Source organism: Spodoptera frugiperda, chromosome 15, assembly GCF_023101765.2.
Source record: "Spodoptera frugiperda isolate SF20-4 chromosome 15, AGI-APGP_CSIRO_Sfru_2.0, whole genome shotgun sequence".
NCBI lineage: Eukaryota > Metazoa > Arthropoda > Insecta > Lepidoptera > Noctuidae > Spodoptera > Spodoptera frugiperda.
Genome location: NC_064226.1, coordinates 3,717,722 through 3,735,880, shown reverse-complemented (window position 1 = coordinate 3,735,880; position 18,159 = coordinate 3,717,722). Strand labels below are relative to the sequence as shown.

Sequence of the window (18,159 nt, the reverse complement as noted above, 5' to 3'; positions counted from 1 at the left end):
AAACAATTTGTTGAACAAGAACATGAACTTTGTAAATACAAGACTGCTTAAATGTTGAATGAATTTTGGTTTAGTACAAATTTTTGAATGGACAAAGTTGTTGAAAATAATTATTTAGCTTTGGGACTTTGGTTTACTTTGAATTGTTTATTTTACATGTGACGAGGTTTGAAGTTTGAGGAAGTGTGGGCAGTCGGCTATTATGACGATGTATTAATGAATTAATTATTGTATTGTAGACTAATACAAGTAAACTGGGTTTTGTATTGAACAATGGATATTTGAAATGTCTTTTACTACGATGTCAATTGGTATGAGTTTGAATTGTATGTTTTCTTATTTTTTGTTCAATTATTTTTAAATACTACCACTCTTTTTAGTACTGTTCTTATCGCAGTGTACCTATTTTTGTTCTTGTTTGAACAGTAGTCTGAATATGGGAGTAAAGTTGGAATAATGTTCCTACTCATTAGCAGATTATGAAGTCATTGGAAGAGCTCTGGTATGATGATGATGATGATGATGATGATGATGAAACAGATTGATAATTAAATAATCTAGAAAAGTAATCTCGAAAGATTTGTTTAGAAATCGAATGTTGCTTTTTATTCCAAAAAGGATGAACAATAAATATCAGACAGTAGAAACTATTGGAGCTCAACAAGTTTTTAAGTCGGTTTTCCCTTAGTACGTAACTTATCCTAAACTTTCTCATCTATCTATCGATAACTCGATTGACGTCTTACGAAATGCTTAACAAGAACCCATTTTAAGTAAGTCGGTAACATAGTTAACATAAATAATGTTACTGTCTGATTATTTATTTAATACCAGTTTTTACCAAACTCTTTTAAATTTTAAGTAACTCCTAATAAAAGATAGGTGACACTTAAAAACATTTTGGGTTTCCTAACTTATTAGTGACACCTAACAGGTAAGAGGTTAGTTAAGGTTTATATTTTAGTTTAATAGTTATTAGTTTAGTTAGGGGTGGTCGGTAGTCGGCCATAAGTGGTCGGCTACTGGCAATTCTGTTAAGCAAGCAGTCTTTGGTTCGATACTTGGGTCGGTTAAAGTATTATACAGTACGTAAATGAAGTCCTTTAAAAAATAGGGTAAAGTACTACATTTTCATTGTGTTATGTTTCATTTAAAACTGGATGAATTGTATCCTCACAAAACATCAATTGAGAGATAACGAACTGTTTTTCTTACCTACCACAATGTTTATTTTTAATTTGTTTAGTGTTGTGTTTGACGTTGCCAATACATTTTATCTGATGATTGAAAAACCACCACTAAAATTTAAAAATAATCAAGTTTATTGATGTGTATTTGTATGTGTGTATAAACTAGATAATAATGTGTAAATAATATGTTATTTTGTTATTATGGAACTTTATATTAACCCTCTTTTATATGGAACTCATAACATTAATGATAAGGGATTGATGTAACGTTGTACTTGCCTAATCCCGTCAAGGCATACCATTATGCTGTTATGTTTTGTTTTGTTTTCATATACAATGTGATAGGGGCGAGACTTCTAACCCGTTAAGGCTGAATACTACATCTAATTTTAACGACAAAAGTCCTGGGTCGAAGGGTTCGATCCCCTCCCCTAAAAATTATGGCCATTTTAATATTTTTTTTACTTTTTTTGATATCAAAGGTTGTATGCGTCGTAGAAACAAAAAAAAAGACGACAAACGGTAGCTAATAACCTTGGCTAACTAATTCATTACTTTTTTCATATGTTTGATAATGTTTTGGTGAGAAAAAAAATAATTTGTGAATTATTCTTACCGAAAAAATCACTATTTTCCTATATTTTCAATTAGGGGTTCAACCCCCATATTATTTTTTGTCGATAAAATTAGATGTAGTACTCAGCCTTAACGGGTTAGAAGTCCCACGCCTATCACATTGTATAAACCCTTGCTCTACGCTAGGATTTTGTCTTATGTCGTGGGTGCGTTTACAAATCTACAATTTCACATACATTATATGGCAGAATATAACCTAATTACCATGAAGATTCATTATCTGTAGCCTGCAATTCTAGATTAGAAACCAACTTTAACTAATTACACATACCTTCAATCCTTCATACAATGAATTGAACAAAACAGAAAGTACATACAGAAGTACACATTTCGATTAAAACCATTGGAATTTCCTTCATAAAGAAAATATTTGTATACAACATAGAGTGTATAATTATATAGAGGGGGAGTAAAGAAAAACGGTTCAAACGATTTGTTCGATTGATATTGAACCTTGACCATTGGTACTTGGCATTCAAGGTCCCTGTAATATTGACAAGTGCGTCATTACGGTACTCTAATGGTGGACTTGTTTAAAGGCTAGAAAAATCATTCATATTGTACAATATTTGAGTGTTTTTTTATGGAATAGGGAGCAAACGAGCACACGGATCACTTGATGGTAAGCGATCAGTGCTGCCTATGGATGATTGTGATGTGATTTGCCAAATGTGTATCAACAATAGTTTAATGCTGGATTATGAGTCTGCTCTACATAAAATGATTTTTAAGCGGTTCATGTATATGAGAAAGTGCTATCGGATCACTGTCTAAAGGGTAGTTAAAATTACAATTAAAAATGGGTTGATTGCATTTACAACATTTAATTTTCTGTTAACAATAAAGTAATAAATACTACGTCCAGCCTGGAAATTGAAGTCGAGACCTCCTAATCGGAAAGGAGGCAGTCTTTCATACCAACAAACCATAATAATGAATTACTTTTATTCTCTCTAAATATTGTCAGCCATTTTGATAAAACAGTCTTTGCAATGCGAACACGAACTCGTCATAAATCCGAGTGTCAGTAAATATTGAGAGTACACCAATTCAGTAGGTACGGAGATCTTTGTCATTAGAGTATGCTGTAAACAAAACCCTTAGTGGTGCCCGAGGGAACGACAGCTGTCTCCAAGCCTCACTCCTGAACCATTAAACACCCACGTCGGCTCCAAACCTACACTCAAAAACCAACCGTAAACAAAAAACGATAAAGCTCAATTTCACCAGATTGTGTACTACATCTCTGGCCTCCGAACACAATTTTGACGAAAATACAAATTGAATTTTACTGAGCATTGCATAGGATTGGTTTTGTAATGGCTACCTGTAATTATATTACAGGAAATTGTATCGGAGATTTAAGTAGAAAGAGTGTTAGTGAATGGAACATGGATTTTGGTGTTGATAACTAGTTTTTTGGTGATTTTTAAGTCAATGCGGAATGAAGTCTTGACTAAATTGACTTGACTATATTAAATTTTGTTTTGACTCTATTAAACAATGCTGTATATACTGTGCGTAGGTTAAAAGGATTAAAATATATTTTTGGATTGATCAATATTTTTAAATGCACGATTTGAAAACAAAAACACGGAGGACTAGCGTGACCATTGAAGTCTTATGACTGGAACTATAAGGTTACTACAAATAATTTAAAAGAGATCTTGAATCTCAAAACCTGGAGCCTTTTTTTAAGAGGGGAAAATCATCCAATGACTTCTCTCGCCAGGACAAGGCGAGAGGGAGTGTCAGACTCTTACTGACTAAAAACCACCCGTTCCTACTCTTGCTTGTCGAACCGGAGCCCCGGTAAACCCGCTAGGTAGTCCGCAGCTCCGGATCAGGAAAACCTGGATCCTGGCCTTTTATTTTAAGGCGATCCATAATCAAAAAATAGTCCATCGCGTAATACTCACCCTCTATTATATTGAATTTATAACACAAATGGTGAAAAGAGATCATACATTGTACAGTGGCATTACGTACCGTAATGTGCACCTCTGGTTCTTGAGTAAAAGGCGTGATGATACGTCCGTCACGTCAAGAGAAATTAATATGAGATTAAAAACCTTTTTAGCCAATAACAAACTCGAATCTACATCACATACCAAAAACAAACTGAAGAGGAAACGTTTAATTATTCGCTGTAATTACACAGTAATAATACCAGGAACCGTAGACGTATCGAAGAAGCATACATTACACTGTATGGGAAACAGCCGTGTGGCATTCTCAAGTGTGAAATTAACTAAAATTACGACTGATTGTACTGCAACATTGGAACTTTGTTTATCGAACGGAGAAATTGCTATAATGACTGGATTAGACACTGTATTTTGTGTCTTTGTCGGCTATTTTGTTTAAAACATATAACCTCCTAGGAGCTTCAGTTTTATCCTCCAAAAGTTAATTGGTCGTTTTTAGGGTTCCGTAGCCAAATGGCAAAAAACGGAACCCTTATAGATTCGTCATGTCTGTCTGTCTGTCTGTCCGTCTGTCCGTCTGTCCGTCTGTCCGTCCGTCCGTATGTCACAGCCATTTATTTCCGAAACTGTTGGGCCTACATAGTTGAAACTTTGTAAGATGATGTATTTCGGTAACCGCTATTAGAATTTTGAATAAAAATTAATAAATTTAAAAATTAAAGGGGGGCACTCCATACATGGAACTGATTCAAAAAAAAATTTTTTTCAGCTTACATATCCGTGATGGGTGTCTATGGATAGGTCTTTAAAAAAGACATTAAGGTTTCTAAAACCACTTTTCGTCAAAATCAATCGTTTGAAAGTTAGACGCTTCCAAAGTGGAAAAATGTGTCCCCCCCCCTCTAACTTTTAAAATAAGAGAGTGAGAAAACTGAAAAAAAATATATGCTGTAGATTTCAATGAAAACTAACAACGAAAATTGGTTTGAACGAGATATCATTATTAGTTTTTAAGAAATAAAACATTTTCAAAAACCGCAAATATAACTTTGTCGTTCATACAAACACTATGTAAAACCAAGTTATTTTACATCTTTTATATTATGTCATCTACTTGCTGTTACGGAACCCTTCATGAGCGAGTCCGACTCGCACTTGGCCGGTTTTTAAAGAATTTTTTTTAATATCATGGTGATAAAATATTTGGACTTGACTAGACTAACCCGGCAAACTTCGAACCGCGTAAACCATTTTTTTACCCTTTAAATCATCCCTGGACTTCCACAAACAATTCGAGACCAATTTTGCCAAATCGGTCCAGCCATTTTCGAGTTTTAGCGAGACTAACGAACAGCTATTGATTTTTATATACTCGTATACGGATTACTAAGTGTCTGTTGGTCTTACTTCCAAACAACTTAATGTAACTACTACTATACACAAAATATGTCAGCTAAGTTAACAGCAATTTAATCAGACAGTATGAAACAAACCTTTAGTATAATAGTTTTAGTCGTTATCGACTGTAGTTCAATACAACTTCGGAGTTATTAGCTTACAGATAATTGTGGGAGAATCGCCATGAGTTCTGAAACTAAGTTTGCATGCGAATATTGTATACTCGTACAACGCTAGAAATTGTTGCTTTTTAATACGAAAAGTACCTTTTTTATTGGTCTAATTTGTACGTGTAACTACTGAAAAGTAGCAAATTAGGTAGAATAAAATTACTGTGAAATAAGGGTCGGAGTTTTAGGCCTTATAAAATTGAATTGTGTCCGGTGTATCGTCACGCCTTTTCATCCCCGAAAGGACAGACAGAGATGCTTTGCTTAGTACGGCACGCAATGCCACTGTACAATGTGTACACACTTTTAGCCATTTGCCCATAAAATAAGTAGTGAGCCTCTTGCCATAATATACCGGACACAATTCCAGACTCCGTGCCGCACCTACTGAGAAAATTTTGAAAAACTGATTAATGCCCTGAAATATGTACTACTAGCTTTTGCCCGCGACTTCGTTCGCGTGGAATAGTGACTTCCGGCAAATTTTTGGTTTTAACCACATAGTTCCCGATCTCGCGGAATCTCTTCAAAAATGAGATGTAGAAGATATTCCAGGGAACTCTTCAAAAATCAACATAATGAGCTCTGCGTTTGAATTTAATAGACGTATACTCACTTAGGGCATTGAAAAAATAGTTTAAAAACGGACTTAAACTAAAGAAATATTATAATCTTTCCGAACTTAAGATGAAAACTAACTTAAAACTAAAGAAGAACGAATTACGAATTTATAACAATTAAAAAATAAATTATATTACAACCTATCTTCTATGCTATAATAACCAAGCTTAAACTAAATAATTTAAAAGAAACGACTTAAATCTAATCTATCTAATTAATTAAGAAATTAGACTTACAATTTTATTAAAAAACTAACTACAGTAACTACTAATAATCGATATCAAACTAAACCTACATTAAATAATTTAACCAGAAAACCAGGAAAACCCAACAAATAAACTTATTAATTGACAAATACCACGAAACCAATTTATTTAGAATTTCAATGTACAGACAGCACTTTTCTACGATTTTATTATATGTATGTATAGATATAGATTTTTGAAATAAAAACTATCCTATGTCCTTTCTAAGGTTCTAAACTATATCTGTACCAAATTTCAACCAAATCCGTCAAATAGTGGCGGAGATTAATGGTATAAGCATAGAATAGTGTTCGACGTGATTCTTTAATTTGACATAACTTTTTTATTTATGAACCGATTGACATGAAACAAACACTAAATGTAAATTGAAGCATACCACAATATATTCGTGAAACCGCATCCAACTCGGATCAGCCGTTTCTGAGATTAGCGCGCATAGACACACAGACAAACAGACAAACAGACAAACAGACAAACAGACAAACAGACAAAAAAAAGTTAATTACATTTTTGGGTTCGACATCGACATAACAATAACCCCTGCTATTTTTTTTTATTTTTATTTTCAATGTACAGACAGCACTTTTCTACGATTTTATTATATGTATAGATTTTGTGTCCGGTCTGTAACTGTAAATGGCAAAGAATATAATGAGTGATTTGACAACTCAAATAGACAGAGAAAGACGTGACATTAAATTCACTAGTTGCTTAAAAATAAGAATTATAGGTACCTACAGACTTAAAATCATCTCGTGACCATAATCATATATCTACTTACTTACTTACATGTATTAAAATAACACTGGCTTAAGTAAGGCGCGTGCTAACGTTCAAGCACCATGGCAATATGCAAGCATAGGAATCCATGATGATTCTATTTTTGAACGGTTCCCCTCGCCATCGGCGCGGGCGCACTCCTCAGGGAGACTTTTGGGTTTAATGTACTAATAAGTGTAATGGAATGGTAGGTAGCAATAAATGTATCGTGTATTAAGTAGGTAAGGCAGAAGAAAGTATAAAATTATAAGCGTCGCTTGTGTTCCTTACAAATAAGAGACCCGGTGTGACTTGAAACTAGTTGAGCGTTTCTCGAATAGTTTACGTGAGTTAGTTGTATTTTAAAGTGTTTTTTTTTATTAGAACTTGTCCCTTCAAGTAATCAATTACCTTTAAAATGAGAGTATTTTTTTGTAAAACACATATTGTCTAAAAGTTATAGAGGGTGTTTTAAAATGAAAAAATGCTCATGTTGCCGTTTCTTTGCTCCCAAGTGTAGTTTAAAAGAAATAGCTTAGGAAAATATATAAAAAATTCTAGGCGTATTTTTTATCAATTAAAATGGCTTATTTTAATCCCAAAGCAATTTAATCAAAGTGCAATCCTACTAGAAAGCAAAGGTATTTGAACTCCTAAAATCTCCTAAGCTGGCCAACTTTCAGAGTAATTGCTTGACTATACAAGGCAGCTTACGACCAGTTTCCGCTATTACTGTTAGCACGTATGTGTACACAAAACTCTAAAACAATCCCTGCCGTACATTAAACCAACGGTACGTGACCACAGCGCCCTCTACCCACCGTCTAATAAAAAACGTAAACTAATCAGAACAACATCACGAATGGCGAAGGAAACGCAATATTATTGTTAATAAACAAAGTATTGGTTTACGTTTTATTTGTAATTAAAACAATGTGGGATTGCACATTAAATGCAGTTATATATTACTTGACACATCACCCGAACCGAAGACTCAGTCAGTAGAGAGCAAAAGAACTTGTGGGTAATCTCCGTCATGGTGGATGGACATTACAAAGACCGTGGCCCAGACCAGCATTAATGACTGTTCTTACTTAGCCAAACATCAGGAAGAAGAAAAGAAACATCTCAAAGCAGTAGGAATGGGGTGGTTTTTAGTCAGTAAGAGTCCGCTGCCTCTCATCTCACCCAACGCGAAAGAAGCCATTGGATGATTCCCCCCTCGAAAAAAGGTATGTGATTATAAAGCTGGGTTATCAGAGATTTAATAACTACGATACTTTATGTTTGTTAAGTAACAGCAATGATTTTTTTAGATAAAAACATTAGGTAAATGTTACAGATTAAAAAAAAATATGTGTTTTTGTTACAAACCCAATTTTTTATCAGATCTCAAAGATGCACGTTTTACAATATGGTACGCATAACGTTTAACCTTTCGCCTGCCTCATCGGAGTCTCCCACAAGGTAACACTGTCCTCAACTTTTACCATAACCCTTACACCTTTGTCAAACAAAATATCATCTAATTTACATGACGGGAAGATTCGTTTTTCAGTGATAGTCGGTTGTGAGATAAGTTCATTTGGTTTGTAAACAGTTGCTTTCTGGACCCACGTGGTGTAACATATGTTTGGACCATCGAATCGGAGCCCGAGCCGGGAGACGTGATAATATAATTTACATGAAATTTGTCTTTTCCTAAATTGATTTTGGATTCCAGCGTCGACTTAAAAGCTAATCAATTTAGTTGCGTATAAGGTCCCTACGTCAAGCGTAACTTTTGGAAAAAGGTCAAATGCCAGAGTTTATTTTATAATTATTTTTCTTTTTTGCAAAACTTTTTTGCTTAAAGGTCACATTTCGTATTGAAATTGAATTGTACGTTCTTATAATGTTGCTGAAATATATTTCTTCGAAAATGTTATCACTGATTACGGGGTTTACGGATCGAATGGAGTTTTTAATTGATAATTTAGTAATGAGATTAAATAGTTTGAAAGTTTTAAACCTAGTACAAATAAAAATCGGAGCTGCGGACTACCTAGCGGGTTTACCGGGGCTCTGAAATGCAGGAGTAGGAATGGGGTTGTTTTTAGTCAGTATGAGTCTGATACTCCCTCTATCCTCGCCCAAGGCGAGACAAGTCATTGAATGATTCTCCGCCCTTAAAAAATGTACAAAAAAATAGTCATCATTTAATGAGAAAAAGTTAAATTAATACAGTCAACACGCATAAATATTTAACTAAACCTAAGTACTTAAAAAGCAACTGATATAAAATGACTCATTAAGTAAGTAGGTACATATAAGAATAAGAAAAAAAAAGTTAATTATCACAAAACAAAATTCACTCCAATACGACAAGAGTCAATGAATCAGAAATTCTCATGAATTCAGAGTAGCGGCGCAGGCGCATACACGTGTTGCGCACATTTTGTGGGACCTCCCCGCTACCCTCGCACACGTATCACCACCCCCGCTAAGGGAACTGCTGAAAAAATGGACCACAGGACATCTTATAAAATAATGATCTCTATTCCCATGTCACAGAGTACATATTCCTTAATATCCGTCTATTAAGTAACGGTATTCAAGGGACACATATTTTTTCTTCAAATGATCGTGAAGGTCATTGACCTTATTATCTGACACACATTTTGCCATTATAAGTTTCGTTTTGGTGTCCTTAAAAATATTATTTCTTTTGTTTTAACCTAGACAGGCATAGGTGTAACACAAATCGTTCGTTCAATATGCAATATACTGTTTAGTAACTCCTGGAATGACCTACAATGCAAAGAAAATATGAAAAAATCTTAATTATTAAAAAAATGGTAAGTTAAGTACTAATATCAAAGTCAAAGTCAAAGTATTTATTTCAATTAATCCTAAATTAGGCATTTTTGAAACGTCAAATTGAATTGTCCGTCAGTCTGTCTGTCAGTGAAGCTAGGTGCTCGTCCCAAAGTGTAGCTTCGAATGGAGAAGAACGAGCAAAAAACTCAATCGTTACTCTTTTTAAAAAGTCATAAATATAATATAATTATGTAGACTAAATAATAATAAAAGCTAAGACTAAAATATTTACAATTTAAAAATTAAACAGGTATATTATAACTTATAAGAAACATAAAAAAGTAGGAAAATAAATAAAAACTAACTTAAAGCGTCGAAAAAATTGTCCTCATCGGAATCGTGAGGAAATTTAACCTAAACGCACTGCAGATAACATTTATCTGAATTTTACACAGTATGAGCTACTGACAATCATATTGACGTATTGTTTTTCATCTTAAAACGAACTATGATTCTTTTATCATCACTATCAAAAAGGTTGACATTATCTAACCGAAACCATTGTGTATATCTAATCAAGATTAGTTTTCCCTCCCTGTGATCCCTTTCATCCAGTTCTAGATCAGCCGTGGTAAAGAAACCATGTTGAAAATTTTGACTCTTTGTGCGGTCTTAGGGCTGGCTTTATGTCAGCAGCCACCTCAAGTTGTGCTACCTGGCCAAGGTACGGTGATAGGAACAATATCTACTGAAGGAGATTACTTCGAGTTCCACGGTATACCATACGCGGACGCGACTTCGGGCATCAACCGATTTAAGGTAATATATTATAATTGAAGTCTATGTGTACTACTTCTATTATTGCAGCCAATGGAACTTAAGCATTTGCAATGAATGTTACGTGCCGCAAAAATTTGAGTAGGTACAATTGTAGATACAATTTATATTTTAATAAGTACTACATTATTTTCTCAATATCTTTATTACACTTTGTATGCTACATAGACGTATAATATAAGTATAGTGACACAAATACAAACTTATTATTTTGAAATATGTTTACTTGCAGGCACCGCTACCACCACCTTCGTTCCAAACCCCATTAACAGCTAACCGAAAAGACATAAAATGTGTTCGAGCCTTAGGTGCAGGATATGAAGGCACCGAGGATTGTCTGGTAGCCAACATCTACACACCAACTATAGTTAATACAAGGAAACTGCCTGTTATGGTATGGATTAAAGGGAAAGAATTCGATCGCATTAACAATCCAGAATTATCTTTCCGAAATTTTGTTGAAAAGGAGGTTGTTGTAGTGTCATTGAATTACCGTGAATCGATTTTAGGATTCCTCTGTCTTGGCACTGAAACTGCACCCGGTAATGCCGGATTGAAAGATATTATTGCAGGTTTAAAGTGGGTCCAGAAACATATCGCACGATTTGGGGGTGACCCCGACTCAATTACCCTCGTTGGCCATGGAAGTGGTGGAGCTGCCGTGGACTTGGTCACAATGTCTCCAATGAGTAAAGGTTTGGTACATAAAGCCATTGCTCAAAGTGGCAACGCATATTCTCCTTGGGCTGTATCTCGTGATAACTTGAAACATGCTATCGATGTAGCTGAAGCTCTTGGCCATACAATAACCAGCATTGAACAGTTATCAGAGGTTTTTACCAGAACTAGTGTCGGAGCTTTGATGGGTGTTATCAATGAACTTGACTTAACTGATAATTCATTAGCCTTTGCTCCTTGTGTGGAACGTAAAGAATTGGAAGGAGTAGAACCTTTTCTTATAAAAACTCCTGCTGAAATTGTACGTGACAAAGAATTGTCAAATATTCCTACCATTATTGGATTTGTAGATTACGAAGGTACTATTCGATCAGAGGAAGCATTTGGTAACGATTGGCTAAAGAGAATGGAAGAATCGTTCAGTGAATTTATACAGCCCGATTTAGAAATTGAAGACGATGCAGCAGTAGTAGATGAAATTAAAAAATATTATTTTGGATCGAGTGGAACAAAAACAACAAATTCATACGAACCCTACTTGAAATATCACGGTGACACAATGATTCTTATATCTTCTTTAAGAGAAGTTAGAAATCGAGTATTTGCTACTACATCAAATACCTATTTATATCAGTTTTCATATAAAGGAACTCTCGGAGAAGCATTGGTTGGACCCATAAACGTTGATTCAGCGCCTCACGGTGCAGAAGTGGCGTATTTGTTCCATGGAGGTTCTGGAGGGACTGAGTTGGATCATCTGGTTAGTAAAATTCTCGTTGACAGATGGACTAGCTTCGCTAAGAGTGGGTGAGTGTTCATACAAAATTTTCTAAATATGTGTTACATAATATAAACTAGATTTCTTGTCATGGTTTTGATACGGTTTTAAGTCGTGTTTAATAAAAGCAGTGTTTTAAAGCATTTCTATTTAACATAGTGCTCGTAGCATGAGACAAATGCGATGAATCACTTCACATTGTCGTCTAAATTATGCGTCCAATAAAAACGAAAAAGACAATCTTCATGGAATTACATTCAATTAATTAATTAATAACGTAGTTATTCTTAAATTAATGAAAAAAATATCGAGTTGTTTATTGTTTAACAATTTCAAAATCGAACCAGTTTGTTCAGGTAGTTAAAACGTTATTGACTATAAATTATGATTATCATAATATTCTGTGAATTGATGTAACATAACATGTTAATTAATCTTTTTACAAAGATAAGATACATTGTATCCAACACAAAATATGTAATTATCTGACGTTCAGTTCAGGATCATAATTAAAAAAAAACTTATTCTATATAATTTTTGTTGCAGTAACCCCACAACTACTCTTTCAACAGTAAGGTGGGAGCCTTATACTCAAAGCGAAGCAAAATTCTTGCGCATAGGCTCTACTGAAGAAATTGTTGGACGTGGTGGTCAAGAAACCAAACCTATAATGGAAATAGCTTTGATTAATCCCCATCCCCAAACTGCTGCATTTTGGGAAGGTATTTACTCATCACATTTCTTAGATGCACAGAGCAATTGGAAAATTATTGACAGGAATGAAGATACTCCTACAACTACCCTGAGCCCAGGTGGTATTGATGAGTGTGATGGTGATGATTGTGGTGATGACAATGGTAGCGGCAACGGTGATGATGACTGCGAAGGTGATGACTGTGATGAGGAAAATTCAGCCTCAACGGCTATTAGCTACACGTTCTTAATAATTAGTCTGTTTTCAATTCTGAACCATTTCCATTCCTCTCAGATTTTGTCGTAGAAACATCTCAATAGATTTACTTTCTATTGTTTCTGTTTTTTAACATACATAATATGCATCGTCAGTGTTCTTGTTGAAGCTAGCTCTTATATTTCCATTTATTTTGAAGAAAACACCAATATATGGACATTTTTTTTTCTAATTACTAAATTATTTCACAGTCTTCTTTGGATTTCGTATTGAAATTCATTTGAAGAACGTAATGTACATTTTACTATTTTTTCTTGTAGTATTAATATATTGTTAATAAGTTTAATTGTTTTAAGATATTTTATTGCGCCATTGAGTGCAATTTAAATATTTTTTTATAATACTAATTTAGTCTAGAACCATTTTTCTTTTTTAGTTAGTACTTACTTCCATTTTGATCAGCCATTTTAAGTAACTTTATGCTAACCGATTTTCTATTTACTCGAATTCCTGAATAAGGTTCTTAATGGTAGCTGCACCGACGTAATTTAACAAAAACATATTTAGCTTTTAATGCCATCCTTATGTCTACGAGATAAAGTTAAAAATTGGTTGCATTTAACTGCTAACCCCCGTACTCAGAGTCGTTTAATGATTACTTAACTCAACCCTTAGCGATTGTTTTCGGTACAAAATTGTTACTAAGGAATAGGTTAAGTGATAATTAAATGTCTGTGAGTGCGGCAGTAAGTAATTTAAAGTTGTTAAAATGGTCTGATTTTTGCACTCACCAAATGAACTTTGCTACCATGCGTTTGTATGAAAGTTAAAGTTTTAAACTTCTTTAATATAGCTTAATATTTTATTTATAATTTTGTAAATATAATAAAAAACTCGAAAAGAAATATTGTGCGATTTTATTTTAACCTCGAAAGATAACGTTTTAGGAGGAGATGCTGATATCACATTTGAAATGTACTTGACAGTAGATTAGAATATCAAATCACTTGATCTTGATATTTGATACTTATTAAACATTTTGAGCAATGTTTGAGATCATTTCGACTTCTAGAGTGTTCTAAACGAAACTACTAGAAGAAAACCAAACTAAATTTAATAAAAGGGAACCTTCTTGTCTTTTCTTTCAAACACTCTATTTTTTAAAATAGTAGTACTAATATCTCTAAAACTTTCCCTAAGTCTAAAAAATACTATGCTGAAAATTGCGTCAAAATCGGTTCAGGTGAATATGTTAATGAATCATTTACATTAAAAAGGCAATGCATTTATAACACCTCTTCTGGTGTTTGGGAGTCCATGGGAGACGGTGATTGCTTACCATCAGGCAATCCGTCTGCTCATAATATGCTCATTAATGCGAATAAAATTCAAGTAGGTACTAGGACAGTAGAAGTTGCGTGTCAGTATAAAAGTTCACAGGTCACTTTCTTGGTTAGGTTGTGCAGTGGACACGTGGGCCGATAATGTCACTCGGGCTATTTTAGTGACGTAACGCGGTCATATCTTTAAAAGTCAGTTTGAAGTGCATTGTACACGTGGATGAGGTTTTTAGAAACACACACATATACACACACATACACGAAAATGCTAAGAAACTGTTTTTGATTAGCGTTTATTTAAAAATCACACACAATAATAGCTTGCTCCATACATATACTTTTTTTAAGGGGAGAAAATTATCCAATGGCTTCTACCGCCTGACTAAAAACCACCCCGTTCCTATTTCTGCTTTTCAAGCCGGAGCCCCGGTAAACCCGCTAGGTAGTCCGTAGCTCCGGATCAGTCCATACATGTACTACGGGGATAACCAGGGTTTCCCATGGGGGGAATAAAATAATCTTTAAATTAATTATGTATAACTGTTTGCTCCCGAAACTTTGAAGAGGTAAGAGATAATCGATTGATTTCAAGCCACGCTAGGGGTTCATAGTTATAAGTAGTATTCAGTTAACTGTGCGTTGTTCGTTATTTGTCGCACACTGAAACTATTAATGTTTATAATATGAAAAGCAATCTTTATAACAATTCGGAACTAATATCGTAAAGTTATTAATATGATAACGAGCTTGAAACTTGGATTGTTTTATTTAAAATGCGAGTTAAGTTTGTTTATTAGGCGGTGGAAGCTATAAAGTGCAGATTTGCAGGCCTGGGCCAGTCCACATCTGTGAGTGCTTTGTACAATGTATAAACAGTATTAAAATTTATTATCATCATGATTTTTTAGCAGTAAAATGAAATTTTAAGTATTTAATCGCTAAATAAAGTAATGAAAGTGATTTTGTATCAATTAAAATCCATTTTTTCTTTTTACACATGGATTTGATCTCTTCGTCAAATGTTATCGGGTTTTGGATTTTAGTTTTCATTCCGTAAAAGAATTAAGCTATAATGAGCTATTTGTTATAGCAAAACGAATAATTGTTTAAAGACATATAAGGTGTTATTGAAGTATCTTTTAGAACACCTTTTATTTTTAAAGCAATATTTACCTTAATTCTTACACCATCGTGCCAATAAGATTACAGGAGTAATTTTATATTATATAATTTTTTTATTAGTCTAATTAGTTGGATACTCTAATATAATATGAAGTGAATAATACTGAAATACCAGTACATAATAATGTGCGGATCTGAATCACTGGAACAACAGTGCGGTACTCGTCACTCGGTAACCTGAACAAGGTGCGTCGGATGTGAAGCCACATGGCCCGCGAGAGACGGCTGCGGCACGACCGCTCTGCCCAGTTAGAAACGTGTGGAATTACTTCTCATGTTTATATTTTAAGGCAAATATGAGTGGGACCGTCGGTAGAGGGCGCCCCAGACGGACATATAGCGACCAGATTGGCGATATATTAAAAACCGACGAGCATGCATGAAAAGACTGATGACTGTTGATGAAGCGAAAGAAGTGTGTAAGAACCGTGGCAATTGGCGTTCCATTGTCTCTGCCTGGGGGTCCACGGGAGACAGGCGTGAGGTTATGTATGTTTATATTTTAAACCTTTAACTGCCATCAGAAAACTGTTGAAGGCAAATCCTCCACTAATGTAGGTCACCGGTGATCTACGTGGCAGTTAACGTGTTAAGTTATTTTATATTAAACTTCTCTGCGTTCTTAGGATGTGTGTGATAATCTATCTCTCTGGGCTTAATTTCATTTAGATCGTGTTATAGTTTTTGCACGAAAGAGTAACAAATATAAATACATCGAAAATCCTCACGAATGTTCGCATTTAAGGGCAAGCACTATGTGTACTTATAATAAGGCTTAAATGAGTATGGCTTAAATGAGACTTACTTTTAATAGGGCCTAAATGAGAGAATATACTATGTATGTTACAAATTGAATATAATAATATGTATATGTAGATTGGATAGGAAGGAATGGCGAGTTAAAAAAATCTCTCTATAAGAGTTACTAGTATTAGAAAACTAAATGACTGATATCATAAAATCTTATCCATACTAATCTACACAAGAAACAGTGAGCAACATTAAAAATCGTTGGGGCACGTGTGGAACAATTTCAGATGTATGCAAGAGTGGCCGCAACTAATGTTTCGGTCGGTACTCATTTATATCGTTCCTTAATTCCTTTTCTTTATTGTATTACAGGAATTCATCAGTTTACAATAAAATTTTTAGTCGACTAATTCAATTATTAATAGTTTTTTTAGTAATGAGTTCTTAATTTTAGGCTAGACAATTTAATAAGTTTTTAAGCCCATCTTATATACTGAAGATTTTTTTTCGTGCTAAAAAATTCAGCTTTGTATCTACAACTGTATATTCGACATAACATTTTAAAAATGTAAGGTGTGTCCATAAAAATACCTAAATAAATCACTATAAATTCATTTTTAATATACATTTTATTATTATTATTTCGTTTAAATTAACAATTGTAGGAACAATTTAAACACATATTTATTAAGGACATTGACAAAACAATAAAAATCTAAATTTTCTAACGACGTGTTTACGATCTAGTGAAAGTTTACAGTTTGACACCATAGTTCAATTTTATGGCAGTTATAAAACACTTAAGTTAGTTACTACCGTACACTGTAACACAAACAATATTTTAACGGATGACTTATAAAGACGTTTATGTAACCGAAAATAGACCTATGAGTCTTTTATTTAAAACCTATTTTAGAAACGTACCTACCTATACACATTATATTTTGCCCAATAGATTTTTTTCAGTTCGACATACCTATTTTTTAAAATTATGGCGCATTTTATAAAATCACAGAGGAAAACATCGAGCTATGGTTTTTTACCTTACGAGAAAAAATAAATGAAATATTATAATAGACCCCCTTCCTCATCTTCCAAATCCCTGATCCCAACAACCCTTAACTTCCTAACCCCCAAAAGGCCGGCAACGCACTTTTAACACCTCTGGTGTTTCGGGTGTCCATGGGCGGAATGCTAACCAGCGATTGCTTACCGTGGTGATCAGGTGATCCGGTTTGCTGGTTTCGTTTACTGGCTTATACCATAAAAAAATACATTTGTTTTTGATATGAAAAATGCAATACACCTCTATTTGTAAAAAGCATTGGAAACACAATCAACTTTCTGACAACAAAGTACAGAACAACGTTGGTGTTTCATTTCCCCATAGCATTTGAACTGTGAGTAGTTATTTTTATCAAACGACTAAAGTTTCGAAGGCTTTATATGAAATTGACATGGGTAATAACTTGGGTGTCAATGCCAAACTATATTTACATGTAGATTCGATTTATTCCATAGAGAATTTGTTACAGTTCTCGTATTGAAAACTAATCATGATATTAGAAATACAATTATGTAGGTAAAAAAATCTAGAAAACTCTGTGCTTTTACATAGAAGTATTGATGGAGTGATTAAAGGAAGAGAGTGAGAGTGAGAGTAAAAGAGATGGAGAAAGAGTTACAAAAATGAGTTTGATAGTGTGCGGCATTTAATTGATTTGTTTTAAAATATGGGGACAGGGATATTACTGCTATAGTAAGTGAAGATGGAAGTGGGGATGGAGTAATAAAAGAAGAAAGTAAGAGTGAAATAATTACAAAGAGAGAGTAAGAGCGTGAAGTACTCGGTTGGCCTATTATTGTTAGTAGGATCTTAGAGGATTTTCTCAATCAAAAAAGTAGAGAAACTTAAAC

The 18,159-nt window shown here is 34.1% G+C and overlaps 1 protein-coding gene across 1 annotated transcript; it reads left to right on the top strand.

The window, feature by feature from the left end:
* The first annotated feature begins 10,372 nt into the window (after positions 1 to 10,372).
* LOC118277744 (venom carboxylesterase-6) lies at positions 10,373 to 13,875 on the top strand. Its single transcript, XM_035596662.2, has 3 exons — positions 10,373 to 10,586; positions 10,837 to 12,089; positions 12,607 to 13,875. Exons 1-3 carry the CDS (start codon positions 10,410 to 10,412, stop codon positions 13,058 to 13,060), a joined length of 1,884 nt encoding a protein of 627 aa, XP_035452555.2. The 5' UTR covers positions 10,373 to 10,409; the 3' UTR covers positions 13,061 to 13,875.
* Positions 13,876 to 18,159: the final 4,284 nt, after the last annotated feature.